Source organism: Martes martes, assembly GCF_963455335.1.
Source record: "Martes martes genome assembly, chromosome: 13".
Lineage (NCBI taxonomy): Eukaryota > Metazoa > Chordata > Mammalia > Carnivora > Mustelidae > Martes > Martes martes.
The window spans coordinates 44,906,922-44,921,330 of record NC_137901.1 but is presented as its reverse complement, the minus strand read 5'-3'; the positions used below and the strand labels follow the sequence as shown (position 1 = coordinate 44,921,330).

Below are 14,409 nucleotides of genomic sequence, written 5' to 3'. Positions count from 1 at the left end.
TAACAAAAGACATCTGAAAACTTTTTAAATTTATATATTTGGTACACGAGACTCAGGAGTTAAGTGATTTATTTTTTAAGTTCACACCTCTAGTTATTAACAAAGCTGTCATTAGAACTCAGGGTCTTCTGCTTTATTAGTACAGTGTTCCTTCTATTACATCAAGCTTATTCTGATATCTAGTCTTGAAAAATAGAAAAAATCTTCTGACTTAATTTCTGTTTGGGGGAGACTATATATAGCACTTTAGCCATGAGATCAGATGTTTTTGTTTTTTTTTCATGTCTTTGTTTTGTTTTTTACTCTGACCTACTAGTATACCAGTAGCCTGATAAAGTGATACAGTGGGCTATTGAGGACACAGCTATGGTACCATGTGGTGACAATACTTTGTAGTGCTAGGATGTAGTTTTACAAGGTACAGAGAGAGGACATGTGAAACGGGCAGTAGAAATAGAAAATCAAAATATAAACTGGCCACATGACCTGTAGCAGAAATGAGAACAGAAATCACTGATACTAGCTCTTTGGTTCGTTGGGGTTCTTTATCTGGCATTTAACACAAACTTTTTTTTTTTTTAAGATTATGGTCCATTACATATTCTGCCTTAATAGATTATAGGCCTTCCATTAGCTTTTTTTCACTTCACATGAGAATACGAAGAGAGTTCTAGACATCTCCTCCCCAGTCCCATTGTATAATAGTTACTTTATTTCCCTTGATAATCAGAATAAATCATACCATCCTCACAGTAACCCATTATTTGCCTACTGGTTCAAAGGCAGGAGGTGTCCAAAACGGCCAACAGGCAGTCTCAGCTTCTAGTCCAGTGACATTGTTATATCCCCTAGCAGAACACTGCCTCTTCTCCCTTCTCCACCACCCCACCAACTTGGGAACTAGGACCTTTAATACAACCCAAGAGGCAAAAATTTTATTGGTGCCCCATTAGGGGTTTAATGAGACAGGTATCCCTTGATTCCTAGATCTGTGGCTATGAAAGAAGGAAGTTACTGTTTCCCATGCCAGGGCACATACAGGATTGCAGCTACATAAGATTCTGCTGCTGTAACTGAGTCTTCAGTTGGCTATTCCCCGTTTTTATCAGGTTGGCTTCTTTAGAATCAGAGAACATGAAACATAAACCAGTGAATCCCATGGCCACTTCCTCCTTGGTCACCAGCAATGTTTTGTAGGATATCGTGGTGGTGAAGAAAGCACTCAGCAAGTTCACAGAAGGTGGGCCATTTGGTACAGGGAAGGGAAACTCATATCCAGAGTCAGTTTCTCTTCTACTGAGGGCATACAGCTACCTTCCATAACGTAAGAGTCTCAAGAAATCATTTAGTAGCTCATGGGTGCCTGGGTGGCTCAGGCAGTTGAGCGTCTGTCTTCGGCTCAGGTCATGATCCCAGGATCCTGGGATCAAGCCCAAGCCAGTTGCCCTGCTCGGTGGAGAGCCTGCTTCTTCCTCTCCCTCCAGTCCTACCTCCCCCCACCCCTGACTCATTCTCTCTCTCTCTCTCTCTCTCACTCTTGCTCTCTATCTCAAATAAATAAATAAAATCTTAAAAAAAAAATCAGTTAGCCCAGTAGTTCTGGCAGTATCCAGACCAGTAGCGAGGGGACACTCTATTTGAAATATTTTTTCTTCTTTATATGTTTTCATATTGCATAAAGTTGTTTTTTATGTGGAGTAACAGATTCTGGGGTTTGGCACATTATATTAAATTGAATATCAAAAATTCTCCTGCTATAACCATGTAAAAAGCCAGAATGATCATTAACATACCGGAACTCACGAAAAAGACAGAAAATCCTAAGGGGCCAGAAATGAAGAAGGAATTGAGTACCAGAGCAGTAAGCATGTGAGCTGATATCTCTGTACTCAGGGATATCATAGTGTGGGATTCCCAAAGATAATTACCGTCAAAAGTTACAAAGTAAAATATATTAATAGTCTATAATTTAATAAATATTCAATCTATACATATTTGAATTATGTATCAAATATTGTTCTAGGTTTGTGGATACAGAGGTGACAAAAAAAGGTACAGATGATGTTTATGTAATGTAAGTCCTATGGGGGAAAAAAGAGATCAAGGCTATCTATCAAGGAGGATAGAGTGTGATTGGTAGGTAAAGTAGTCAGGGAAAGCACCTTTGAAAAGGTGATATTTAAAGAGTCCTGGAGAAAGTGAAGAAGCAGGCCAGGTACTTATTTCTGTGGTATTCCAAACAGAGGAATCAATCAGGGTGAAATTCCAAGATGGCAGTATGTTCCATATCTACAAGATATCAAGCTCTGTGTGAAGCATATGACTGTGCTGTGGTGAATCCAGAAAGATAGTCATGAGAGATGAGTAACAGAGGTAGGAGGAGCTAGATCTTGTAGGATTTGAAGGCCACGGATAGCACTTGGAGATTAAAGAGAGTGATGTAGTGGCGGCTGGGTGGCTCAGTCAGTTAAGTGTCTGCCTTTGGCTCAGGTTATGATCCCAGGGTCCTGGGATCAAGCCCTGCATCAGGCTCCCTGCTCAGTGGGGAGTCTGCTTCTCCCTCTGCCTCCCCCTTCCTGTACCCACCTCTGCTTGTGCTTGCTTTCTCTCAAATAAATAAATAAAATATTTAAAAATAATTTAAAAAATAAGAAGAATGATGTAGAAAGCCATTTGAGGTTTTGGCATATTAAAGTAACATGATCTGACTTAACTATTTTTAAAGGATCTGTGTGGCTGCTGTATTGAGAACAGACTGTACAGTGAGGTAGAAGCAAGCAAACAAGTTAGGAGGCTGTGTCAAATAATAATCCAGGCAAGACCTGATACAGATCAGTATTGGATCAGTGGAAGGTAGGGAAGGATCCAGCATAGTCTATGAAGAAGGAGAACCCAGAGGAGGGATGTCCTGGATCAAAAGTGAAAATGGTATTCCAAGAAGAGTTAATCAGCTGAGCTACAGCCACTGATGGGTCAGGTAAAAAGTGAAATGATTGGATAGGGTGATGGGTAGGTCATGGCTGATCTTGACATCTCATAATGATAAAGCTTGATTGGAGTGGATTTAAAAGAGTTAGGAAAGATCAAGAATCATCAGGCTTTCATACTTTCTGTAGAAGACCACACAAAATGTAACCATTGTATTACTCATCAGCTAAGAAATTCTAATAGTTAAATAAAATATTCCTGCCAAAATGATCTTCTTTATTAATTTTTAATCTTTTTTAAAAGGTTTTATTTATTAATTTGACAGAGATCACAAGTAGGCAGAGTAGCAGGTGGAGGGGAAGGGAGGGAAGCAGGCTCCCCGCTGAGCAGAGAGCCTGATGCGGGGCTCGATCCCAGGACCCTGGGATCATGACCTGAGCCAAAGGCAGAGGCTGAATCCACTGAGCCACCCAGGTGCCCCATCAATTTTTAATCTTTTTTTTTTTAAAGATCTTATTTATTTTACTTGAAAGAGAGAGAGAGAGAACATGTATAACCCTGGGGGAGGGGTTAGAGGTAGAGGGAGTAGCAAACTCCCCACTAAGCAGGGAGTCTAGCGCTGTGCCATCCCAGAACCCTGAGATCATTCATGACCTGAGCCAAGGCAGACACTTAACCAACTGAGCCACCCAGGTGCCCCCATCAATTTTTGTTCTGTATATCTTTAAGATACACAAAATTTATCTGTGAGGTATTCTGGCTCTGAACAACAGAGATGAGATGATTCTTAACACATAACAACTTACTTTTCTCATTTGACGAGAAGTTTAAAGGCAGACAGTTGCTGTTATTTGTCTCTTTTATTATCTTAGTCTTTGCCCATGTGCTCAGAGTGGCTGCTAGATCTCCAGCCAACCTGTCTGCATTCCAGGCAATAAAGGTTTCACAAGTTCTACCCATTTATTTCCACTCGTATATTCCTATTGGTAACCAAGACTAGGAAATGATGCTTTTCAGCAGGCATATTGCTTAGTGTTCTGTCATAAAGGAAGAATGGATATTGGGGATGGCTGCTAATAATCTTTGCCATAGAAAATTATCATTAATCATTATAGGCATGCAGGAAAAAACACTGCAAAACTAAGAGTCTGTTGTGATGGATTTGGAGGTAAGAAGATTTTAGGAAACCAGTCAAGTAGGTAAGAATTAAAGAATTTTACTTTGCAGATTAGAAGAATTGGACAGGAAAGTCACCAGAAATTTATAAGGTAACCTTCTAAGGGTTCATTGAGATTTCTGGATAAACCCCTACCTTATATCCTTCCTCTCTGGGCAACAACTAGTTACCCCCGAAAAGCTAGTAGCAAGTAATACTTCAAAGTCATACCAGTCTGAAGTCTTTACCTTTGATCTTAGTGAAATTTCAAAGCTACAAAATTTAATTTAAAACTTCACAGCTGTTTTTTTAACCCTCTGAAATATAAAGGAATAGAAAAAGTTCTGTGAAGTAAAAATAATATTCTGCTCACCAGAACAATACACTGTCATGTAGTACAAAAGGTATGCTTTTATGCTCACTTCCTAACATCTCTTTTGCGATCTCTTTCCTATAATCATAATACTAACCATAACCAGTTAGAATTGAGACATTCCCTTATTCAATGCCAGGATCCTTGAGCACAAGGATGGGCCTTTCTGCTGGTTCTTTCCTCTCTCTAAAGTCATCATAGCAAAGGGGCATATGGCAGCATAGCATCTAGAGGTCAGAGCTTGGAGTGTCAATTCAGACTACCTGGTTTCAAAGCTCAGCTCTTCTCTTTATCCCCTCTGTGATCTTGGGCAAGATTATTTAAAACACTGGTTCACAAATAGGGGTGATTTTGTACCCCCTAAGAGACATTTGGCAATATCTAGAGACATGTTTGGTTGTCACAACTGGGGTGGGGAGTGCTACTAACATCTAGTGGATAGAGGCTGCTAAACATCCTACAGTGCACAGGACAGACCCCCACAGCAAAAAAAAAAAAAAAAAAAAAATTATTCAGCTCAAAATGTTAATAGTGCTGAGGTTGATAAAGCTTATTTTAACCTTTCCAAGCCCCCATTTCTTCATTCATGAATTGGCATTTATAATAGTAACTATTCAGTTATTTTTGTGATGGCTAAAGGAAATAATCCATGTAAAATGCTTAGCATAGTGCCTGGCACATCAGTGCTCTGTTATATAAGAATTACTATTCTCATCCTCATTATCATCACTAATACTTGCCTAGATATTTAGACCGAATTAAAAGAACATGCCTTAGACCACCTGTGGCTATGAAGCCAGGGCATCTGATGAAAATTTCTAAAGAACAAAGAAAAATGCGGAATAGAATGGAAGAATCTTTTCTCCCTTATAGATTCAAAGATAATGAATCAATAATTAGGTGACCACTTTCTTCTAAGTTCTAAGAAAATGATGCACACAGTCCTATTCATGCAAACAGCTTTCTTCTTCAGGTCAATGTCCTTTTTATCCTTTTTTCTTTCTTCCTTTGGTACTATATTGCAAAGTCCTACCTCCTTTCCTCTGTACATCTTTTGAATTTCAACTCTTTCAGTCTTCCCTGGTTATCAAGGACTTGGGAGCCATTAAAGTAGTAGAAGGCATTGACCAGGACAAGGCACTGGGATGTTTGAAGATAAGTCACGCCACCATTATGGATCATTCACACAGCAACAAAATGAGCTGCTGAAATGTTTGCTAAGTTTTCAAAACTACAATTTTCATTTGGTAATTATACTAAGAAATGCCTCAGTAAACTTTAAACTTTAAACTTCACTGAGTAACCATAATTCATATTGCAATGATATTAATAATTATCTTTTATTTTTCAAGGCAAATGCAATAGGCCGAAGTGCTAAAACTGTCCGAGAATTTCTAGAAAAAAATTACACAGAAGATGCTATAGCAAACAACAATGAGGCTATCAAATTAGCAATAAGAGCTTTGCTAGAAGTAAGTGATCTAATAAAGCATAGTCAGAAGAACATGGGGAGAGAAGATCTGTTCTTATCTACTTCCTTACTAAAAATAAGATTTGCTGAAGTAATTTTAATATTGTGCTTATTCTACATTAGGTTGTCCAGTCTGGTGGAAAAAACATTGAACTTGCTGTAATAAGAAGAAACCAGCCTTTGAAAGTAAGTCATTAACCAAAGAGGAAAAAAACATCTGTAATATAAAGTAATTTGACAACAGTTGAATCTTGTCAAAATGTTGACACCTGTGAGTCTTCATTAAAAGCCTAAAAACCCCATTAGGATCCCACAACTGACATTATGATGTAATCTGTTTTGTTTCTACAGGCTAATGTTCACTAATTTGTATGTGTTTATTGCAAGCAGTTACCTATCTATGGTCCTTTGTGAAGACTTAGAGGAGCTGAGATTTATATGTTGGCTTACCCCATTTAGTATATATTCTTCTAAGTAGGAACCCCCACTGAGTCAGTTATATATGGGATTAGTATATACATTGTCTATGGACATTTATTCCCAGCTCCACATACAGCATACCTTGGAGATACTGAGGATTCAGTTCCAACCACCACTATTAAACCAATATTGCAATAAAGCAAGTCAAATGAATTTTTTGGTTTCCCAATACATATAAAAGTTATGTTTACACTATACCATTGTCTCTTAAGTGTGCATTATGTCTAAAAAATATACGTAATTTAAAAATACAGTGCTAAAAAATGCTAACCAGCATTTAAGCTATCAGTGAGTCATAATTACTGATCATACATAGATCACCATAACAAATATAATAGTAATGAAAAAATTTGAAATATTGCAAGAATTACCAAAATGTGAAACAGATACAAAGTAAGCAAATGTTGTTGGAAAAATGGTGCCAATAAACTTGATCCACCTAGGGTTGCCACAGACCTTCAATTTGTAATAAGCACAGGGGCACCTGGCTGGCTGAGTTGGGAGAGCATGCAACTCCTGATCTTGGGGTCCTGAGCTCAAGCCCCATGTTGGGCAAAGAGCTTACTTAAAAAAGAAAAAAAGCCCAGCAATTTATAAAAAATGTAGAATCTGCAAAGCACAGTCAAAACAAGGTATTCCTATAAAGAGCAGTTCATCTCCCTGTCTAGAAAGACAAGATATGCTTTGAAATCAAGATATGCTTCCTGGCAGTGTCGTTCAGCTATCATGTGTATAACTGTCGGGCCTCCAGGCTTCTAACATAGTGTTAGCTTTCATTATGTCAAAAAACCTCCACCCCTTGACTTTTTTTTTTTTAATTTATTTTCTACTGTTTTTTAAAAAATCTATTTTCTCTCCCTTTCACTTAAAAATGCCTTGAGGGGAACATGAGCATCTGCCTTCAGCTCAGGTCATAATCTCAGGGTCCTGGGATCAAGCCCCCATTGGGCTCTCTGCTCAGCGGAGAGTCTGCTTCTCCCTCTCACTCTCTCTCTATGGTCTCTCTCTCTCTCTCAATATCTCTCTCTCTCAAATAAATAAAAACCTTTAAAAAAAAAAGTGCCTTGATCCTCTGTAAGACTTAAATTTTAATACCTACTGTGATAACCTTTCTGTATTTCTTTGTGGCAAGACTGGCATTATTCTTTGTGTACCCTTTATTAGCCATTATGGGTTAAAACCACTGGACCACAAAATAAATGGTCCAGAGTACTATGACAGAGGACTCACTGGTAAAGAATATCTGAACATCTGAAATGTGGTTCATGCTTGTTCCTCAGGTAGGACTATACACAGTACAGTCTGCCAGCTGTCTAGCTGAGAGTGTAAAAAGCAGTTAAAGCATGGGAAACTATATGAAAAGTGTACTAAAAAGGATAATTTTACATATACGTTTGTTTTGAAGGAAATACTTCAAGAGGAAATAGTGTTAAAATCACAGTTGGATGGAGTGGTAGGGGTTTTGTTTTCTGAGTTGCATAGTTGCCTTGTTGGACACCACATTTCCACCGTTTATTAGTAGGTGGGAATACAAGGAATGAGAGAAACAAGGAGAGAGGTGTAGGTTCTGCCCCTGCACAGCCCCACAAAAATAACCATGATGCTGAGCACAATGTGTGGAGATGAGAACTGGGCCATGCTGTCACCCCTGCTGTCTAGGGTCTCAGAACAGACATGCCACAGCACAAGGACACAAAACCAATGAGGCCAGGGTTACCTCTCCAGCTCCAGCACATACATGTATACCCAAATGGTCAAACCCACCCAGTAATGCATATATTTCTTACTGATGCGTGGTAGGATAATAGATGCACTGGCAGCAAAGTTAGATTCCCTCCCCTGTGCTGTTTCAGGAAATGCTGTGTGGCAGATAGGGCACGGCCTTTGAACTGGATAGACCTGGGTTTAAGTTTAGAATTAGATAGACCTAAGTTCCAGCAAATTGATATGTTTAATAGTATGACCTTGAGTAAGTTGCTCCCATCTTTAATTTTAAATATAATAAAATTTATTTATATAAAATAAAAGCTATTTTTGCTTTATACTTACTGAGGGAATTGTAAACAAAGCAGTGTAAGTCATCTTTTCCCTATTCTCTGGCTATTCTGATGGCTGATACCCTATCAGATAATCACACAGTGGCATGGAGAGGGGACTTCAATAATGAGTTAACTTGCTCATGAACAGAATAAGCTGCCATTAAAATGTTTTCAGAATTATATGCATATAAGGGATATGTAATGCAATATAACACTTTGCCCTGCTTTTTTTAGTACAATAGTGGAAATATCATAGAGTTCAGATTTTGTCCATATTTGTTACAAGTATTTTGCTTATATGTACGTCATTATATATTTGAAGATATGAAATTAAAGTTTAAATAGAAAATAGAAATGTATAAAATATAATTGGTTTCTTCATATTGGAAATATTTAGAAATTACTGGTATAATTGAAATTGCTTTTTAAAATATTTTCAGATGTTTAGTGCCAAAGAAATTGAATTACAAGTAACTGAAATAGAAAAGGAAAAGGAAGAAGCAGAGAAGAAAAAATCCAAGAAGACTACCTAATTCTTAGGATGAACATTAGAAGCCTGTAATGTTCTTTGTCCTCCTTGGAATTACTTAGTGACGTTTTAAAGGAATAAGTTGGTTTGTGGCATTACATTTACTAGTTATGTGCTGTTTTGAGGATGCCACATTTGTGGCTGTCTACAGTCCGCTAAATGGACAAACATATCTTTGTATGAAGATTTTCTTTGAAAAGACATTTCAGTAATTTTTGAAAGCAGTCGTAATTCCACATAAGCCTGAGACTATACTTAATAACTTGTCTAGTGTGTTACTTTTCTTCATCTGTGTAAATTTAAGAAGAAAAAACTGTAATTTTAAAAAATTAGTAATTTATAAAAAATTTAAATAAAAATAATTTGATGATGTTTGAGTATTGACTATCAGGTACAGAGATAGCTATTGCAAAATAAATGAATTTTGAGTTGTAATTCTAGATGAATGATAAAAACATCCTTGTATTGATTAACTGCCAATATTTTATCAGAGCCTTCTTCATTTTTAAACATTCATTATTATTTATTTTACTTCTGTCATTTTTTAAGTTGCAGTATGTTCTTTTTTCATGGAAGATATTAAAGACCTAATCTAAATAGACAGCTAAAATAAAGTCTGGTAAGGGTTTATAAGGGCATCTGAATAGGGTACTATATATAGGAAAACAAGGACAGAAATGAATACATAAAATTCTTGGTTTCAATTTTTATTTTATCGTAAGAGTGTCCAGTGTATTAGTTTTGTTACATGTTTCCTTGGCTGTCCCAGTGCTTACTATGTGGTTGGCATTGAACCAGGCTTATTGGGAGTAACAAAAGAAATATAAAAAGTGATCCCTGTCCACAGAGAGGGCCTACAAAAACAATGTGGTTAATGCCTGTAATGAGGTTATATTTTTGAAGACATAGGATATTAATAGGCATAAAAACAAAAGCCTATATATCTTACTATTTTAGAGCTTTGTCTATCTTTTTTTGATGTTCTTTTTGAAAACAAGAAGGAGAGAGTTTAAGTTTTTGCAGAGGAATGAAAAGCTCAGGGTAGAAAGTAAAGAAAAGAATCAGTTTGGATAAAGAGCTATCATACAAAGATCTCAGCCATTGGTGGTTGTGGTGTTCTGAAGCAAGGGAAAAGTAAAAAGCAGAGTCAGAATTTTAAGAGATACAAAGACCTCAACAAAGCCGCCGCGTTGGTATTCCTCTTGTCTTGTACGAAATTCCTGTGGCCTGCTGCTGGTTCACTTTACTTCCTCAGACAAAAAGACTGCAGGGCATTTTCTAGGCAGATGGACAATCTATATTCCACTCTGACTTCACCCTGACTTCCTTTCTGGTATCATTGGAACCATGGAATCATGTGGCTCCCTGTACTCTTCTTGTTTTGTTTTGGTGTACTATGATTCTTGACTTAGAGTCATACTATACCCTTTCTCTTTAAAACTTAGAATCAAAGACAAATACTTGTTTCCTGTCACTTCTTGGCTCCTCTGAACTTTCCAGAAGCAAATGTGATTCCCAAGCAGAAGGTCTGATAAACAAAATTTTGATTACTTTGGAAAAAGAACCCCACAATTTCGATAACGATCAGCTCCCACTGAAGGAATCGCTTTCAACACATGCATACCCAACATACAAAATAAAGGGCAGGGTGTTCATGTTACCCTACTGTCCTGCAGTGAGCACACTGTGAATATTTTATGCCCTTGAAACAATATTTGACAATAAATATTTCATAAATATTGAGTGCTTTAAGTGGCAGACACTGTTAGACGTTAGCGATATAGTGGTAAAGAGCAGACTCTGATTTGTCCTCATTACCATGTAGTGAAAAGGCAGGCATTAAACCAAAACAATCATAATTACAATTGGGATTAATGCTGTGAAGCTTCGTGTCTGTTTTCCCTACTAAACTAGAAGTTCTTCAGGAAGGGAGGGCTGGGATTTACCTCTCTTTCATCTTTGTTTCTACAGCTTGCCTATGGTTAAGACTTAATACATGCTGTTGAGCTGTGTTAATTTGCAGACTTTGTGGCAAATATCAGAAATTGGGAGTGGGGAGAGGAATCATCTAATTTCTCACTTGTTGTAGAAGCCAATTTGCTCATTTCTTTGCCCCTGGTTGAACATTATAGTGATGGGAAGACATCACATACTCAATGAATATATTGCAGTCAGGACCCTTGAAAGGATTCCAACCCTGGTGAAATAAAAATGGGAGGACTTCAGGAAGAGAGGAATGTGTTGTTATGGCCCTGGGAAGCCTTTTAGAATAATTTGAAGTTACATTGCCTAACCACCCATGCCTAATTGAACATTCCCTTTGTGCTGGGTACCAGAAATGAAGAAGATATGGTCCTTGTACTGAAGAGGTCATAGTGCCAAATAATTGAGCACATTCTGACAAGTTATATGAATAATGAAAAGTGTGTTTCCCTTATAATCTGTGAATCTATTTTTTTTTTTAAAGACTTATGGGGCACCTGGGTGGCTCAGTGGGTTAAAGCCTCTGCCTTCCTCTCAGGCCATGATCTCAGGATCCTGGGATCAAGCCCCGCATCAGGCTCTCTGCTCAGCAGGGAGCCTGCTTCCTCCCTCTCTCTCTGCCTGCCTCTCTGCCTACTTGTGATCTCTGTCTGTCAAATAAATAAATAAAATCTTGAAAAAAAGAGATTTTATTTACTTGTCAGAGAGCACAAGCAGGGGGAGGAGCAGGTAGAGGGAGAAGCAGGCTCCCCACTGAGCAGGGATCCCAGGGTCCTGGGATCCTGGATCATGACCTGAGCCAAAGTCAGACACTTAACTGACTGAGCCACTCAGGCTTCCCTAATCTGTGAATTTACTATGAAGCATGTTGCTAATGGTTCTGGAGTAATTTATTTAAATCTTCCCTAGTAAATGTAGCACACAACACCAGATCTTTTAAAAAGGAAATGAGACCTATTTTAAATGAGACCTATTTAAAGAAGGTGGTGATATCTCTCTCTGTCTCCCAATTTCTACCTCCAATCTGAGGACAGGACAGTCTATACCTCTGGATGAATTTGGCTATAAATAGATAAAATGTTAGTGACTCTTCTCTGTACCACTGCTCAGCTCTGTGGATTCCATGCTTCTTAACTGGGGGTAATAGGGACACATCATTCAAATGGTATGGTTGTAATTCCACCCCTTTTTATTTAACAAGTACTCACATAATACTGCATATGAGACACTTGAGTTCTTTACAAGCATTAACTCCTTTAATTCTCTTAACTCTCACGAGACACATAATTGATGTACATAGTGCTGATGCTTATAATGCTTTGCCATCACAGCTGTCCATCAAAATGGACACATTTTCCCACATCCCTCCCCACAAAGCTGTTTCAGGACAGGACTTCTTCTTTTTTTTTTTTTAAGATTTTATTTATTTATTTGACAGAGATCACAAGTAGGCAGAAAGGCAGGCACAGAGAGAGAGAGGAAGGGAAGCAGGCTCCCCGCTGAGCGGCGCTTGAGCCCAGGACCCTAGGATCATGACCAGAGTGGAAGGCAGAGGCTTTAACCCACTGAACCACTGAGGCGCCCCCAGGACAGGACTTCTATATCTCACTAGCTTTATTCTACCTGTAACAGGCATGAGGGTCTGACTGTTTTGGCTCAATTGCTTTATTTTACTTTGGAAATCTAAGTATTATTTTGACCAGGTTTCACTGACTTGCACAATGCAATTTTTTGTTTAAGGTGAAGTTTTAACCAAAACAGAATCCAACATGCTTACTATTTAAAATGTCATTTTTACTTCTTTTACTGAGAGAGAGTTCCCTGATACTTAAGCACTTTGTGTTTTTTCTGGCTCAGATCCTCAAGGTGAGATAATCACAAACATTTGGTTTTAGGAATCAGCTAAGCAATTTCACTTTGTATCACTGGGTTATGGTTAACTAGGCTGTCTGAAAAATCTCCCATTACAGGCATAGAAAGGCTGGATGAAATCTAACAAACATCCTTTTAAATGCATAACTGAGCTCACAAGGGAAATCCCTAGAGGCCAAAATGAGAAAGGGATTGAAAATCAGAGAAGGCATTTTGATAGATGCTGATGCTGCCCCGTGTGTATTGGCATAAAGAATGAAAGCAAACTAAGAATCAGGAAACAGAGCGTCTAGAAACACAGCCACTCTTACTGGGGTACTTGGTTTATGGCAGTATTGCATATCAGTGGGTAAGGGATAAGCTCTTCAGTAAATGGTGACAGGACAACTGGTTATCCATTTGAAAAGAAAACTGGACCTCTACTTCATTCTATTAAAATCAATTCCAGACTAATTAAAGACCTAAACATAAAAGATAAAACTTTTAGAAGACAATACAGGAAAAATTCTTTAAGATCTCGGCGATATAAGGATAGATTTTCTAAACAAAATAAGAAAGTGCTAACACGTAAGGAAAAGATTGATAATTCAGCTACCTGAAAATACAAGCTCTTCTACACCAAAAGATAAAGAAGGTGAAAAGACAGGCCAAAAAGGAGTGAAGATATTTGTAATATTACAACCGATAAAAGCTATGTATCTGGAATTTATAAAGAACTATTGATTCAAAGGAATGAAAATACAGTGCAACCTGTATATATACATACGTATATATGAAGTAATCAAATGTTCATGAATGAATGAATGACAATGTATTCACACAGCAGCATACCATATTGCAGGGGAAAGTCACTACAGCTACATGCATCAATATGGACCCATCTCAAAAACATCACACTGAGCAAAAACAATAGCCAATTGTGAGAAAGTATACACAACCTAATGTTTGCAGAAAGCCTCAAGACCTACAAAGCGAAATATTATGTTTGAAAGATACAATGTTTGAGGTAAAACTGAAGAAAAGCAAGGGAATAGTTACTGCAAAATTCAGGAGAGTGAAAGAGTATGGTACCTCTGGTGGGAGCTGGGGAGAGCAAGGCAAAAGGACTGGTGCCAGCAATGACTCTATCATCACTCCATATAGATTTTTAGTAGCTATTGAGTGGTTATAAAAATGCCTCATCTGAGGGGCACCTGGGTGGCTCAGTTGGTTGAGCAACTGCCTTCCGCTCAGGTCATGATCCTGGAGTCCCAGGATCAAGTCCCACATTGGGCTCCCTGCTCAGCAGGGAGTCAACGTCTCCCTCTGACCCTCTCCCCTCTCACATTCTCTCTATCAAATAAATAAAATCTTTAAAAAAAATGCCTTATCTGATTAAAAGCTACAGGGTCTTTCACTGTGTTTTTAATAGAGGGTTATAAAGGTGCATTGTGTTTTACATATCACAAAGACAACAGGTGAGCAGAATTTTTTTTAAGATCTTGATTTCAAAAGGCCTATATTGGAAACAGCATGAAGAAATAAATGCATGTAATAATTTCCTTGAAAGGATTTTTTATATTATTACTTTGAATAAAT

The 14,409-nt window shown here is 37.9% G+C and overlaps 1 protein-coding gene across 1 annotated transcript in view; it reads left to right on the top strand.

Moving 5' to 3' along the window:
• The window catches only part of PSMA8 (proteasome 20S subunit alpha 8), a gene marked incomplete at both ends in the record, with an annotated part of 40,287 nt that extends 31,307 nt beyond the window's left edge, over positions 1 to 8,980 (top strand). The window contains 3 exons of the mRNA XM_080821607.1: positions 5,810 to 5,929; positions 6,052 to 6,114; positions 8,888 to 8,980. Of these exons, the coding sequence (XP_080677733.1) occupies positions 5,810 to 5,929; positions 6,052 to 6,114; positions 8,888 to 8,980 (276 nt within the window). The remainder of the gene's footprint in view (positions 1 to 5,809; positions 5,930 to 6,051; positions 6,115 to 8,887) is intronic.
• Positions 8,981 to 14,409: the final 5,429 nt, after the last annotated feature.